The sequence below is a fragment of the Bidens hawaiensis genome, unplaced genomic scaffold (assembly GCF_021521415.1).
Source record: "Bidens hawaiensis isolate Kalapana, Puna unplaced genomic scaffold, B.hawaiensis_p1.1 tig00007840_1, whole genome shotgun sequence".
Classification (NCBI taxonomy): Eukaryota; Viridiplantae; Streptophyta; class Magnoliopsida; order Asterales; family Asteraceae; genus Bidens; species Bidens hawaiensis.
This window is the reverse complement of record NW_027491543.1, coordinates 186,052-200,686: the sequence shown is the minus strand read 5'-3', so window position 1 is coordinate 200,686 and position 14,635 is coordinate 186,052. Positions and strand designations below refer to the sequence as shown.

The 14,635-nt window shown below is 34.4% G+C and overlaps 1 protein-coding gene across 1 annotated transcript; it reads left to right on the top strand.

Annotated features, from left to right (window-relative positions):
- The first annotated feature begins 562 nt into the window (after window positions 1-562).
- Window positions 563-7,492, top strand: LOC143636249 (protein NETWORKED 1D-like). The gene is made up of 3 exons (XM_077103895.1): window positions 563-1,417; window positions 2,004-5,770; window positions 6,281-7,492. Exons 1-3 carry the CDS (start codon window positions 1,315-1,317, stop codon window positions 7,235-7,237), a joined length of 4,827 nt encoding a protein of 1,608 aa, XP_076960010.1. The 5' UTR covers window positions 563-1,314; the 3' UTR covers window positions 7,238-7,492.
- The last annotated feature ends 7,143 nt before the right edge of the window (window positions 7,493-14,635 follow it).

The following is a 14,635-nucleotide window of genomic DNA, read 5'->3' as shown; positions in this document are numbered from 1 at the left end:
AAATGGTATCCGTCATAAACCTAACTCATTAACAACCTTAACCTTAACCTTAACCTTAATCTTAATCAACATTAATGCCCGAGTGAAGAAAAATGTTTTAGAACAAAATAAATAAATATTTTTGAATATAAAAACAACTTTGGTTAAAATCATGAGTGGTAAATAAGTAAATATAAATAGAAAAGTAGTCTAAAAACACATACTCACCAAACAATTACTGTACAATAATTTGTCTCATTTTGAATATTGTGTTTACGTTTCACCTCATTTTCCTTTTATACTTCTTAATATTATTATTAGCAAACCGACAGCTCTCTCCAAAGCACAAAACGGCAAACCCCACGCCACCCTTTCTTTACACACCACCAACAACAACAACAACAACAACAACAACAACAACAAGAAAGAATCATCGAATACAAATACAAAACATACAATACAGACCAATTACAGTTGTTACTAGAAACTACCGTTACTACCAGATCAAATCACCCTGTAATGGGTTGAACCCGATGTACAATTCTCTTCATTCACTTGCACCATACTAATCACTGCTCAATTTCAATTATTCCCGTAAGTTTTTGCCCCAATTTTGACTTTTTTTGACTTGTGGGTATTGATCGATCGTGGGTTTGGGTTAATTGTGCTGTGATCGATCGATTGGAGCAAGACCCAGTTTTTTTAAGTTGGTTTTGTTTCTGGGTTTTGAATTTTATGGCTAATTAGTGTTTAATTTTGATAATTTCGGGTTAATTGTGTTGTGATTGATCGATCGGAGTAAGACCCAGTTTTTTTAAGTTGATTTTGTTTCTGGGTTTTAAATTTTAGGGCTAATTATTGTTTAATTTTGTTAATTTTGGGTTAATTGTGTTCTGATCGATCAATCGATCGGAGCAAGACCCAGTTTTTTAAAGTTGATTTTGGTTGTTGGTTTTTACTTTTAGGGCTAATTGGTGTTTAATTTTAGTAATTTTGTTAATTTTGTTGATTTTGGAGGTAGTTGTGGATAATTGGAAAGGAAATATTGCTTTTTGGTTTATTGGTTATAAATGTTAATTATGATGATTAATAATTAGTAATAATTACTAGGCGCAGTCTGAATTTAGTCAATTTACAGTAATTATGAAAGTTTTAGCTAGCAAATTATTGTTTTTTTTTTTTTACTTTTTGATGTTTTGATTTGTGTTTGATCTGCTTTATGAAATGAAATTTGTTTGTTTTACAGGGAGAATTCTGGAAATTAAATTTATAAGTTTTATATCTGTGTTGAAGACTGTGCTTTAGTGACTCGGCTTAGATTTGAAGGTTGGAACCATGGCTTCTTTGTCAAAGGCGGATTCGAGGCGTATGTATTCGTGGTGGTGGAACAGCCACATCAGCCCCAAGAATTCAAAATGGCTTCAAGAGAATCTTACAGGTATAGTGTTTTTGATTCTATAAGTATGTTCAATAGTTGTGTTGTTTGTTGTGGAAGTCAACGTGTTCATAGGAGACTGAGATGTCAATGATTTGATAGATTTTTGATGTGTAAATGCAAAAATTTCGTTGTATTAAACCGTGTTGCGTTAAATGTATAAAACATTCTTTGTCGGGACTTCAGAGACGAATAGAAAATCATTAAATATCACTTTAATTCCGTAAGACAGTGTTTGGATTGAAAATTTGTTTTGATCTAAGCATCTAGATCTTTTTGATTTTGAGAATATTTCAGTTGGTATCAAGACACGTCGTTAGGCAAGTTTATCCGAGTTGTGGTATTTAGGAATTATTGTAACGGAAATTTTCATTTAGTACTTGAATATATTGAGCTACTTGTATACAAAGCTTTTAATATTTTCTCATCTTCCAACTAGAATTTAGGTTTTGGTTCTTTATGTAATTAATCATGCATTATGTTTTCTGTCATCATCTATTGTATGAAGTGTGCATATTCTGACTTTATATGACGCGTTTTTTGTCATTTCGCTTGTATAAATATTAATTTTTCTTCTTTGTATGAATAGATGTGGATATCAAAGTGAAGGCAATGATAAAGCTGATTGAGGAAGATGCTGATTCATTTGCTAGAAGGGCTGAAATGTACTACAAAAAACGACCCGAGCTTATGAAACTAGTTGAAGAGTTATATAGAGCATATCGGGCCTTAGCCGAAAGATATGATCATGCAACCGGGGCCCTCCGCCAGGCCCACAAAACAATGACCGAAGCCTTCCCGAATCAAGTCCCTGCAGGGTTGGAAGACTCGAATCCTAACTCTCCCTTTGATAATGAACCTCAGACCCCAGATTCAAGAACCAGCATATGTTTTGACCCTGATGACCTAAAAGACGGATCAACGGTAACCGCCAGAAAAGCCCTCAATTTCAGTGATTCAGAAGATGCCAGCCATGATAAGAACGGGACCCACAATCGGTTCGAGAGTGTAGGTGTGAATGATAAAGAGATCTTATTACTAAAAGAAGCACTTGCCAAATTAGAAGATGAAAAAGAAGCTGGATTAAAGCAGTATATCGAGAGTTTGGATAAGTTAGCCAAACTCGAGTCGGATATCTTGAAATCACAAGAAGAATCTAGAGAACTTGCTGACCGTGCAAGTAAAGCCGAGGCTGAATCCCAAATGTTAAAAGACATGCTGCAAAAACTAGAAGCTGAAAAGGAGGAAAGTCTTCAACTTCATCATCAGGCTGAAAAGAAAATTGGGGAAATTAATGAGCAAAATTTGAAAGATGAAATCAGTCGATTGAAAGATGAGAGGGATGCTGCTTATGATCAGTACAAACAATCTTTGAATCTGATATCAGATTTGGAGAAGAAGCTTCTAGAAGCAGAGAAAGAGATTGAAACATTAAAGTTAGCAATTGCTAAATTAACTGAAGAGAAAGAAGCTCAAACTGTTTTATACCAGAAATGCATGGAGACTATCGCGAGTCTTGAACTTAGACTCGTTTGTGCACAAGAAGAAACCGAAAGGCTCAAAACCGACATCGATAACGGACTTTTACTTTTAAAAAGTGCTGAAGAACAACGGTTGATTCTAGAAAATTCAAACAAGAGTCTTCACATGGAACTAGAGTCAATGGAGGTCAAACTCGGAAGTCAAAGTCAAGAAATTACCGAGAAACAGAAGGAATTGGGGAGATTATGGACTTCTATACAAGAAGAGCGGTTAAGATTCGTGGAGGCCGAAACCGCGTTTCAAACTTTACAACAGTTACATGCGCAATCTCAAGAAGAATTAAGGTCGATGGCGGGAGAGTTACAAAACCGGGCCCACGTGTTACGTGAAATCGAAGCTCGTAACTCAGTTTTGGAACAAGAGATACAAAAGCAAATCGAGGAGAACAAGAATCTTAACGTGCTCAACGTATCTTCCAGCTTTTCGTTAAAAGAAATGCAGGCGGAGATCAGCAGTTTGAAAGAAGTCAATGGGAAGCTCGAGGAAGAGGTTGACCTTCGAGTTGACCAAAGGAACGCTCTTCAACAAGAAATATACTGTTTAAAAGAGGAACTAAACGAACTGAACAAAAAGCATGGGTCGATTCTGGAGCAAGTTGCGTATGCCGGATTGAACCCGGAAAGCTTCGGGTCGTCTGTGAAAGAGTTGCAAGATGAAAACTTTAATATGAAAAACGAATGGGAGACCGAAAAAGCTGCAAAAGAAGGTTTATTGAAGAAATTGGAAATCATGGGTCAACTTCTTGAGAGAAACATGGTTTTGGAAAACTCGTTATCAGATTTGGGTGCTGAGCTGGAAGGTGTAAGGTGTAAGTTAAAGTCACTTGAAGAATCTTACCAAACACTTTCCGAAGAAAAATCTGAAATTGTTGTTGAAAAGGCGAATTTATTAGGTCAGTTACAAGTGACAACTGAGAATTTGAGTCAAGTTTCAGAGAAGAACACGGTTCTTGAGAACTCCCTTTTTGATGCACATGTGAAACTTGAAATCTTGAAGCAAAAATCAAAGAGTTTTGAAGATTCATGTCAATTGCTTGCTGATGAAAAGTCTGCACTTATTATCGAAAAGGGTATTCTAGTGTCACAAATGGAAAGTACTGAAACAACCTTAAAGAATCTCGAGATGAAATACGCAGATTTAGAAAATAAATATTCATTAATGGAGAAAGAAAGAGACTCTACACTTGAAAAAGTCAAAGAGCTGAATGCATCTTTGACTTTACAAAATCAAGAACATCTGACTTTTGCTGAAAAGAATGGCAAACAGTTGAACGCATTGAAAAGTCAAATTCAGCTCCTGGAAAAACAAAGTGAAACCAAAAACAAAGAATTTGAAGAAGAGTTAGATAAAGCTTTCGGTTCTGAAATCAACATCTTCGTGTTGTTGAAATGCATACAAGATCTTGAACATAATAACCTTTCTCTGTTTAATGATTATCAAAAGCTCCAAGAAGCGTTAAAGTTGTCTGAAAGTCTGATTAACGTGTTGAAGCTAGAGAAAGGTGAAGACCAGATGAAGATTAAATCTTTATCTGATCAAAACGAAAGATTCAAGAACGGGATGCATCGGTTGTTGAAGTTTGCGGGTCTTTCTTTAAACCCGGGATCCAAAAACGAGCAGGAAGAATCTCATTTCAATAGCATACAGAAAACATTTGAAGGTACAAACTTGGCCCTAGTTGAAAGCGAACAAAAAAACATGAGGCTGGTTGTTGAGATATCGATTCTCGCCACACTTTTGAACCAATTCAAAACCGAAATTACCAATCTCGAGGCGGAAAAGTGTGTTATTCAACACGAGCTGTGTGATCGGGATGGAAAGATTCTTGGGATGCAAAACGAGGCCCGGAAGATGTCGGAAGTAAACGAAGGGTTGAGATGTAAAGTGGCTGAGTTAGATATTAACGAAACTGGTCTAAGAACTCAGCTAGAGAATATACAGAATGAGTTGTCGGTTGTTCAAGAAGCTTCTAGAACATTACAAATGGAGAATGCGGTGGTTTGTGAAGAAAAGGAGTCTTTGTTGAAAGATAACTTTCATTTCAAGACCAAGAATCGTGCTTTAGAAGAGGAGAACGAGACCATATTGACCGAGGTTTTAAGTCAAAGTATTCTCTCTCAAGCTTTGAAGGATTACATTGATGAGAAACATGAAGAAATGTGTATGGTTGAGAAGAAATTGGAAACAGTTATATCTGTTCGCGATCAACTGAATTCGGATTTAGTCAACGTCAATAGTATGCTGCAATTAAAAGAAAAGGAACACAAGGAAGCAGTCCAACAAATAATGATTTTAGAGAATGACAAAACCGAGTTATCTGAGATTGTAAATGATTTGCAGAGGGAAAACAACGAGGTCAAAGTTGCAAACGGTGAACAAACGAATCAAATTCTCAAACTTTCACAAGATAATGATCATTTGAGTCAAGAAAACCAGATCTTAATGGTCAAACTGCAGCAATCGACGGATGATTTGGAAAAAACAGAGGAAAAGGCTCGGTTATTGGAATCGCAAGAATCAAAAGTTTATGGTGATTTGCAGATTTCCGACATTTATCAAGTTTTATTAGAAGAGAAGATTAGTGAACTTACTGAAGTTTGCTCAAATCTTCAAGAAGAAAATAATCACAAAGATGTGAATCATGAACTGCTTAAAGAAAAAGCCGACACTTTGGAATGCGAGAATGAAGGCCTTAAAGCTCGGTTGGCTGCTTACGGTCCAGTTCTTGAATCTTTGAAGGAAAGCATCATATCATTAGAGGATCATACATGTGTCCGAACCAAAGTCCCAGAGTCTGAAAACGAGGACACAAAGGTAATTTATGCTATTTTAATATTTTGTGTTAGTTGCATAAAAAACCACTATACTTCTAAATGTTTTTAAAGAATGACCGTTAAACTCATAAATTGATTAAAAAACACTTGCAAAAAATACACGAAAAAATCACTAAACTAATTGTTTTACATTAAAGTCTTTAAAAAATCATCTAAATGCACATACTTTAACTTTTTTTAAATAATGAGTTTTTAACTCATAAATTGGTTAAAAAAATGCATTACTATTATACAAAAATATTAAGTTAGTTCATCAAGTTTTGACCAATTTAAGAGTTACCAAGTCATTATTCTAAAAAGAACTTCAAACACGCATTTTTAGACAAGTTTAGATACTCTAATGTACAAAATTCGTGTGCTATTTACAAGTTAAAGCCATATAATATACCGAAATTAGGTTAAGGGACATTTTCATAAAATAAAAGTAAGAAAGTGTAATGGTTTTTGAGTTTTTCACTATATTAAGTAATTTAACAATTAACATCTTCAGGGTGGTGAATCTACAACAATGGAGCAAGATCCATTTATGGAGTTACAAGATCTTCAAAGTAAGGTCAAAGTTATCGAAATGGCAGTCGTCGAAATGCAAATGCTTTCAATGCAACAGAAGTTAGATTCTGACGCAAAACTAGAAACTGCAATGAAGCAAATCGAAGAACTTTCTTATAGAAATTCCCGCAGCAATAAGCCAAAATCACGATCCAAGATCTCAGAAGCCGACCCGAAAGACATCATGCTCGATCAAGCTTCCGAATGTTCATCATACAACGTAAGCAAACGAGTGGCAACAGCAAACGAAGGCGAGATTTGGGAAACCATGTACAAGCACAACCCCACTGCTTCCGACGTGTCCCTCGATAACATTGTCGATAAGATAGAAGCCTCTCGAAGATTCCATGACTCTCGTGGTGATGAAAGCAAACGGAAGGTTCTTGAACGGTTGAACTCGGATGTTCTGAAGCTAACAAACCTTCAGATTACGATTGAGGATTTGAAACGGAAGGTTGAGATCACGCTACAAAGCCGACGTGGAAAAGCGATGATCGAGTGCGAGACGTTAAAGGGTCAGCTCATGGAAGCCGAATCCGCTATCCAGAAGTTATACGAGTTGAACGGGAAATTCGTTAAACAAATCGAAGGTGACGGTGACAGTGGAGAGAGTGAGAGTATAAGGAGAAAGAAGGTGTCGGAACAGGCGAGACGGGTGTCGGAAAAGATCGGTCGGCTGCAGTTAGAGATACAGAAGATACAGTTTGTGTTGGTGAAACTGGATGATGAAACCGAAGCGGCTGGTAAAACGAGGTTTTTGGATGGCAGTAAGCGGGTTCTGTTGAAGGATTATCTTTATGGTGGCGGGAGAACGAAGACAGCAGCGGTTAGTGGTAGCGGGAGGCGGAAGAAAGGGCATTTCTGCGCGTGTGTCGAGCCGTCGACGAAAGGCGATTGAGTGATTGTTTGATTAATGAGTTGGTTTAGTGTGTGTTTTATTTTTTGTTTAATATACTAATGAATAACTTGTGGTTTTTGGTTTAGACATGAGGGATGTTAATTCTAATCTCAAGTAAGAAGCCATATTAGAGAGCTTGTTTAAAGTTAGCCTTTTTATTCTTTTAAAATGTTTTTTTTTTTTTGGTCATACATCTTCTATACGACGGGTGACACCTATAAAGGTGGACGAGAATAAGACGGGTATTGGTAATTTCAGACCATGTCAGATTGTAAAACCTTCCCATACCCGGTCTGAAACCATTAGGTGCCCGATTACTCATTGCTCGGTTGGTTTTTGCGTATATCCTCGGGAATCGAGTCTACCTATTAGTTACAAAATGATTCCTAAATCATGTTTTACTATTTATAGTTTTTATATTATTTTAGTAAAATAAAATGTTTTCAAATACGTATTTAGACTTTCGGTAAACGAGTATTTATGTTTTGGTTAATCAAACTTGGTAGTCCATAATGTCATGTTCATGTCTAGTAGTCTTAAATTTTTAAAATCTAATTTTGTACACATCCCGTTCGCATTTTCTAGTCAAGTTCGAATTCGTTTTCCATCACAAATCGTAAAAGGAAGGCAATGGCATACTCAATTAGTAACTAATAAACTCTAATTCATTACAGTGATACGTTTCCGCTTTCACGGTGTATGAGAGCATGTTACAATGTGCAAACCATGCAAGTGATGTCCTCGTTACATTTTAAGATCCAAGCTCGCTTGCAATCATTATTGTAAATCGATGCCTAGAAAACAGTGAGACGTGCGAAAAACAATTTAGAGGTGTCACTTGTCTTAGAGTAAATGCAATCAACACCTCAAATACACCAAGGTTGACACGCGTTAAGAAATTCGGATGCACTGTTATACGCATTGGGTTAAAAAAAATATCATACTCGTGTTAAAAGATAAATATGCATGATTTTATGATATGCATTTTTAATAAAATATACTCTTTTGTTCCTGTTTGCCACAGCTTACTTCAAAAGAAGTCCATGTTGTCCCCCCTCTCATCCATTGATCAAGTTTTGGAATTTCTCATAATTGTTAAGGATTACGGGTTTAATAGTCGAACCAGATTACACACGCGCATGCATGAACACACGCACAAACAAATAAATGCCAAATAATTTAGTAAGATTTGAGAAGAGTCGAACCTCTCTTCGGTGTATGTTGACCTGTTTTAGTGTGTACGGGTTAAGGGCATCAAATGTTGATTTAGTTGGCATCAAGTGGCTAATTGACACGGATAAAAGGTTGTGTTTGTGTAAGGGTGGAAAAACGTGTCGACGCCTAAGGTTTCCAAAATAGAAACCGGCAACATATAAAGAACCCGGTTTGCCATCACTTAAATAAAAGAGATAGATGGAAACATATATATATATATAGGGTTGAGTTATAATAAGAAGATTAGTTTTCCTAAGAAGGATATGAAATAATCTTGTCCATTCATTTTAAAATTGAATGGTTGAGATTAGGTTAGAGAGTTCATAAAGTGTAAAACAAAGGTAAGGGCATAATAGGGATAACACATGTGTTGACTTTCTCTCTCCACATACAAGGTACATGTCAAATTACCCCATCATTTTAAAACGTTCATAACTTTTTTATACGACATTTATTTTTCAAAACAATTTCACCATAATAACGAGTGTTTTTTTTATCTTTTATATGAGTACTATATTGTTATATAAAAATAAAAAAAAATTCGTTGGTTTTTTACAAAGTGTGTTTTATCAAAATTGTGTTTTACAAAATTGTGTTATACAAGTGTGTTATATTTTTTCATAGTGTTTTTTACATTGTGTTTTTCATTGTGTTTTTGTCATTGTGTTTTTATTTTCATAGTGTTTATTCCATTGTGTTTTTAACATTGTGTTTTTCATAGTGTTTTATTTTCCGACGAAATTTCCGAAGACTTTTCCGGCAAGGTGGTGGCGGTGGGTTGCGGTGGGCGGTAGTGATTTTAGGAGATAAGTGAAATTTTAAGTGGGTAATTTTAATTAAGTGAGTTTTATTTAAGTGGGTTTTTGAAATTAAATTAAGTGGGTTTTCAATATTAAGGTATTAGACAAAAATATTCTCCTTCCTAGTCTTTTTAAGATAATCAAACTTCTTATTTGATCTTTTCTCTCTCTCTCTCTCTCTCTCTCTCTATATATATATATATATATATATATATATATAATGGTTCAAATAAGAATAAGGAGTTTCCTAAGAATAGTAAGAACCAACAAATTTTTGACATTTGGCATTACAAATTATGGTGAAAGAACAATTCTAGGAAACTATGTCGGTTATTGGTAATTTTAAATCTCAACCATTGACTAACATGATCCAATGGCTATAATTTATTTCTAATCTTCCTATAAACTACTTATTTTTAGGATAACCCTCCCTTATATATATATATATATATAGAGAGAGAGAGAGAGAGAGAGAGAGAGAGAAATGATAGAATACGAAAATCCTTTATCGCTAGACACGCGGCCATTCACTGCTTCACTGCTCCGATCCTCTACTCCCATCAACTATGATCCACTGCTCCCATCGATTCCGTCTACCTTCATCGTCACCGTCCAACTATTGCATCCACCATCGTGACCGTCGACGGTACCGCCGTGAACACCATCTTCCTCGTCGGGCCTTTTTCACATGTTAGTTGATAAAATTACCCAATTGAAATTGAAATTGTTGAACTAATCAATCAATTAAACTTTGAAATTGGTCCAATTAATCATCAATTTGAAGTTTCGATTAATCAATTTTGAGTTTTGCAGAAACCCAGTTGCAGACGCTCCATATTTTGTTCATATGATCGAATCAATAATCAAAATAACGGTCGATTGACGATTGTTTGATGATTATGAGATTATATGAAGTGATTTCAGTGTTCAATTTCATGTTTACAGGTGTTTAATTTTTTTGTTAGTTTTAGAAGTTCTAAACACCCACAACTTTTTAGAACTTCAAAACTTTATCAGAACTTCTAAAATTTTTGAACACCCAGAACTTCTTAGAACTTCTAAACTTTATCAGAAGTTCTAAACTTTTTTGAACACCCAGAACTTCTTAGAACTTCTAAACTTTATCAGAACTTCTAAAATTTTTTGAACACCCAGAACTTCTAAACTTTATCAGAACTTCTAAAATTTTTTGAACACTCAGAACATCTTAGAACTTATAAACTTTATCAGAACTTCTAAACTTTTTTGAACAACCAGAACTTCTTAGAACTTCTAAACTTTATCAGAACTTCTAAACTTTTTTTAACAACCTGAACTTCTTAGAACGCATTAGAACGTTTAAAGATGTTCATTGTTTTTTGAACACCCAGAACTTCATTGAACGTATTAGAACGTTTAAAGATGCTCTTTTTTGGTCAGAACGTTTAAAGGTCTTCAGTTTTGTTTCAGAACGTTTAAACATAATATTTTGAGCCCTAATCAGAGCTCGATTGAGTGCGTTATTTCTGCAATTCCATAATCGATTGATGATTCTAAAGCCTCTTACACATCAATTCGATTGATTAAATCATCAATTTTTTATCAATTTGAAGATTTCTTGATGTTCAACGACGTTCAATTTTGATTTGGTTTTTAACTTTAGAGATTTCATACTTTAAGCTGTGATTAGAGTTTAGAAATTGGATTAGATTGAGCGACAAGTTCCGAATTTGGATCAGAGTTGATTTGTAATCGACGAATTTTGATCGCGAACTACTGTTGGGTTATTTACGAAATTACCACCCCGCGTTTTTAATCAAACGCTCTGGAATGTCACGTACCTAATGTACGATAAGCCAATATTGTACGTTAACCCACCCCTATTATAAGAAAAGATGCAATACAATAATTGATTAACGTACAAGAATACAAGAATACTTATATTCATGAAATCGATCTATGAATTCACATCACAGATCTCGAAATCGTCAATATATATCCAATTAATCATTGGTTCACCGAAATAAACAGTTTTGGATCGTTAATCGATCAACTTGTTACTTTTATTCACGAAAACCGCTTTTGAACGTTTTAGTTTTAGTATTTTTTTTTCCTTTGAGCGCTCGCGTACCTATCGTATATTAATGCATTATTGCATAGTATCTCGACCCTACATATTATATGAAAATTTAAATTCCCATTGCGTAAAAAAATGTGTTAGATAAGTAATGAATTACCATCGGCTAGCGGAGATGGTTATGGTTTTTTTTCATAGAGAGATCTTGGATTTAAGCCCGAAACATCAAATAATTGAGACGAATGAAATCTCAGCATGGGTTTCGAACTCATGTAATAGTAATTGGTGTGCCAAATACTTACCACGGATCTAAATGTTATTAATAAAAGAAAATAATAAGTAATGCATCAAGAAATATAAATTTCTAGCGTTTCAGATAGTGTTGTAGTGTAATAATGATAGAACAAAATGGGAATCTACCTATATAATAAAAGAGTGGATTTTTCAACAACTTTCACTCCTATGTTTAATCAGCTCTCTTTAAAATGCCACATGGCAATTTCTAACTTTTTTTTAATTATTTTAATAATTCCAGTTCAAAATCAAAATCAATTCCAGTTGTTTAACATTACGTTTTTATCACCACCCAAATGATTGGTTTTAAACCTAGCAGTCACATATTAAACAAAATTCCAGGTAACTATCAAACCACCTTTATAACCCGTATTCACATATTCAATCGTCTCACCTAAACAGATTCAATGGGATTCGCAGTTCAATCGGATTCGATCGATTAACAGGTTCAATCATGTTTAATCAATCAATCTTTGTAATTCTATTCACAGGTTCAATTAACGAATCAGATTACATGTAATTCAAATTATGTAATCTGATTTATATGTAAACCTTGGTATTTCAGTTGAAACCCTAATTCTATTATAACTATATTCAGTGCTTCGTATGCTTTTTATCATATTTGTTTTTGTAGGTGTATGCAGGTGCGCTACGTATTCATGTTTTTGTAGGGCTTCTTTCGCTAGGTGAGTGTTGTTTACTATAGCACGTTCTGTTGTTATATATGCTTTACTGAATTTTTATAGTAGTAGATTTACGGTAAGTTAATAGCCATATTGTCGTGTTTTAAGGATATTATACTACGTGAATCAATGAATGTTGGTTTGCATCCGTCTGAAATTGAACTCATGTTGGTTTCATCATATGATTTTTACTGTTCATTTGGGTGTTATGTGAATTGTTGAGTGTTGGTAGATGGAGGTTTAGTATGTTTGCATGTGTTTGAAATTGAGTTGATTTTGAATCTCGAATAGTGGTCTTGTAAGTAAGTGTAGATAAAGTATTTTCAATTATAATTTTTTCATCATTCGTTTGAAATTGATGTCAGTGAATGTTGATGGTTGTTCCAACTGAAAGAATATTGGACTTTAGCAATGGAATCAGGATGTTAATAAGTATCATAGCTTCAAGGTTCATTTTTCTTGAATTCTGTTAAAAGTGAAAACTTTACATTCAAGATTAATGGCATGACTGATGTAAGTAGTTTAGTTTTATTGTACTAATGTGTGCTCACATTTTAGAATCTTGGAGCACTCGACCTGTTTAATCTTGAGTAAGTCAATTTTGGTTTTTATTTTAGCTCTAGCGGATCATATGGATCAAATCTACCTCTCTAATAAACATTTATAGTATATGCAACTAACAAGATCAATTTTTGAAATAATGCAAGAAGCATTGAAAGATGAAGCTACAGGAGAGGAGAAATCCTAAAGTCGTATGAGGAGTTGGCTTGGAGTGATTTTTGATATAAAACTACCCAATTCCACCATACACCTTTATGGTGATGTTGCTTTTGAAAGAGTTATATCCATGAATTCAGATGTGCTCCTTATTCATTTTAATACCCTGTTGTCCCAGGGAGAAGGTAAAATCATAAATGTAGTTGAAGTATAATAAATCAACCTATTTATTTAAAGGTTATAATAAAGTTTGCAACTGGACTATAGTCACTATACACACAAAAATGATTTGACTAATGGAAAAGTCAACGCTTTATATTATGAAAATTCTCATAAGTTTGTCAACATTATGGGTTCTCGATTAACTAAGAAGATTGACTATTTAGGGGAAGAATCATATGAGTTATTGGGTCCGATGGGTTTTCGGCAACAAGTTAAACGGGTTTTTTATGTTCATATAACGGGCCGGATAGGATTTACTCATTGACCAACAAAATATGTTTGATTAACTTTATTTATTTACGTGTAGGTTTTATGTAGTGAAATGCTTCTTGCACATGGATACCTCAACATTCTAAAACAACAGGAAAGTTTTAGTGGTTATATTTGAATGCAAATTGAATAGGTTACATTTGAGTTGACATGGAAAGTTGATGATTATTATTATTCTTGATTTAGGTTGCAAAAGAGGGCGATGACAACCATTATGCAGTGTTCATTACTATGGTCTTAATGATCAAGGGCAATCCATTGATACATTAATTTTGATTCTGATTAAGGGGTATTTGGCTATTATGACTTTTTGACTATACATTTACACTTCAACTGGAAGCATAAATGACAGTTCCAAATGCATTACTTGTCACACCCCAACCAAAGGCGGCGGAACATGCCGGGGTGCAACGTGATTGGAAAAATACACAAGACACTATTAAAGTGATAATATTTAATCAACTCATTAATTTCATTCAATCATCAAAGTAACACATATGGTTCATACAAATAAACACCAAAATATAAAAGATAGATATTGTTCATTCTTCTAATATCCTAGCGGTATCAAATAGAATGACGTCTTTGAACTCCAACTCAAGTAATAATCAAACCTGTAACAATGCATAAAATAACATTTGTCAACATATATTTTGGTGAGCAATTTCATAGTTTTAAGTATATATAATATGGGCAAAAATCCACAAACGTATATGAGACTATAAATAAAAGCATCAATCATGGTATATAAAACATATGTAAATGAGGATCCTTTCTAATCGGTAACAACCGGCATACTTGGATAATGAGGCCCTATTCTACTAGCACAAGGCTAAGTAGTTAGGGGAGCGTATGATCATACTTAATGAGGCTCAACAACAACATAAAAATAAACATTCGCGCACGTAAAGCATATGAGACATATAACACACAATAGAGCAAGTATTCTAGCATCATATACCCTAAAGTTTGTGGTTTGAGAAATGAGTATAATATAAATCATTTTTGTTTGAATAAGTATGCATGTTACCCCCAAAAGATAAAAGTGAAAACGGGGGATGAAATGTACTCACGTTAACTAAATAACTTGAAAGATTGATTCGTGAATAATTGGAGATCGGGTTTAGCGAGCAAGACCTAG

Bases quoted from the DNA above. Each gene is read 5' to 3' on its own strand.
- LOC143636249 (XM_077103895.1), top strand. From the start codon at position 1,315: ATGGCTTCTTTGTCAAAGGCGGATTCGAGGCGTATGTATTCGTGGTGG. The intron at 1,418-2,003 runs GTATAGTGTTTT...TTGTATGAATAG, and splicing joins GCTTCAAGAGAATCTTACAG to ATGTGGATATCAAAGTGAAG. The intron at 5,771-6,280 runs GTAATTTATGCT...TAACATCTTCAG, and splicing joins CTGAAAACGAGGACACAAAG to GGTGGTGAATCTACAACAAT.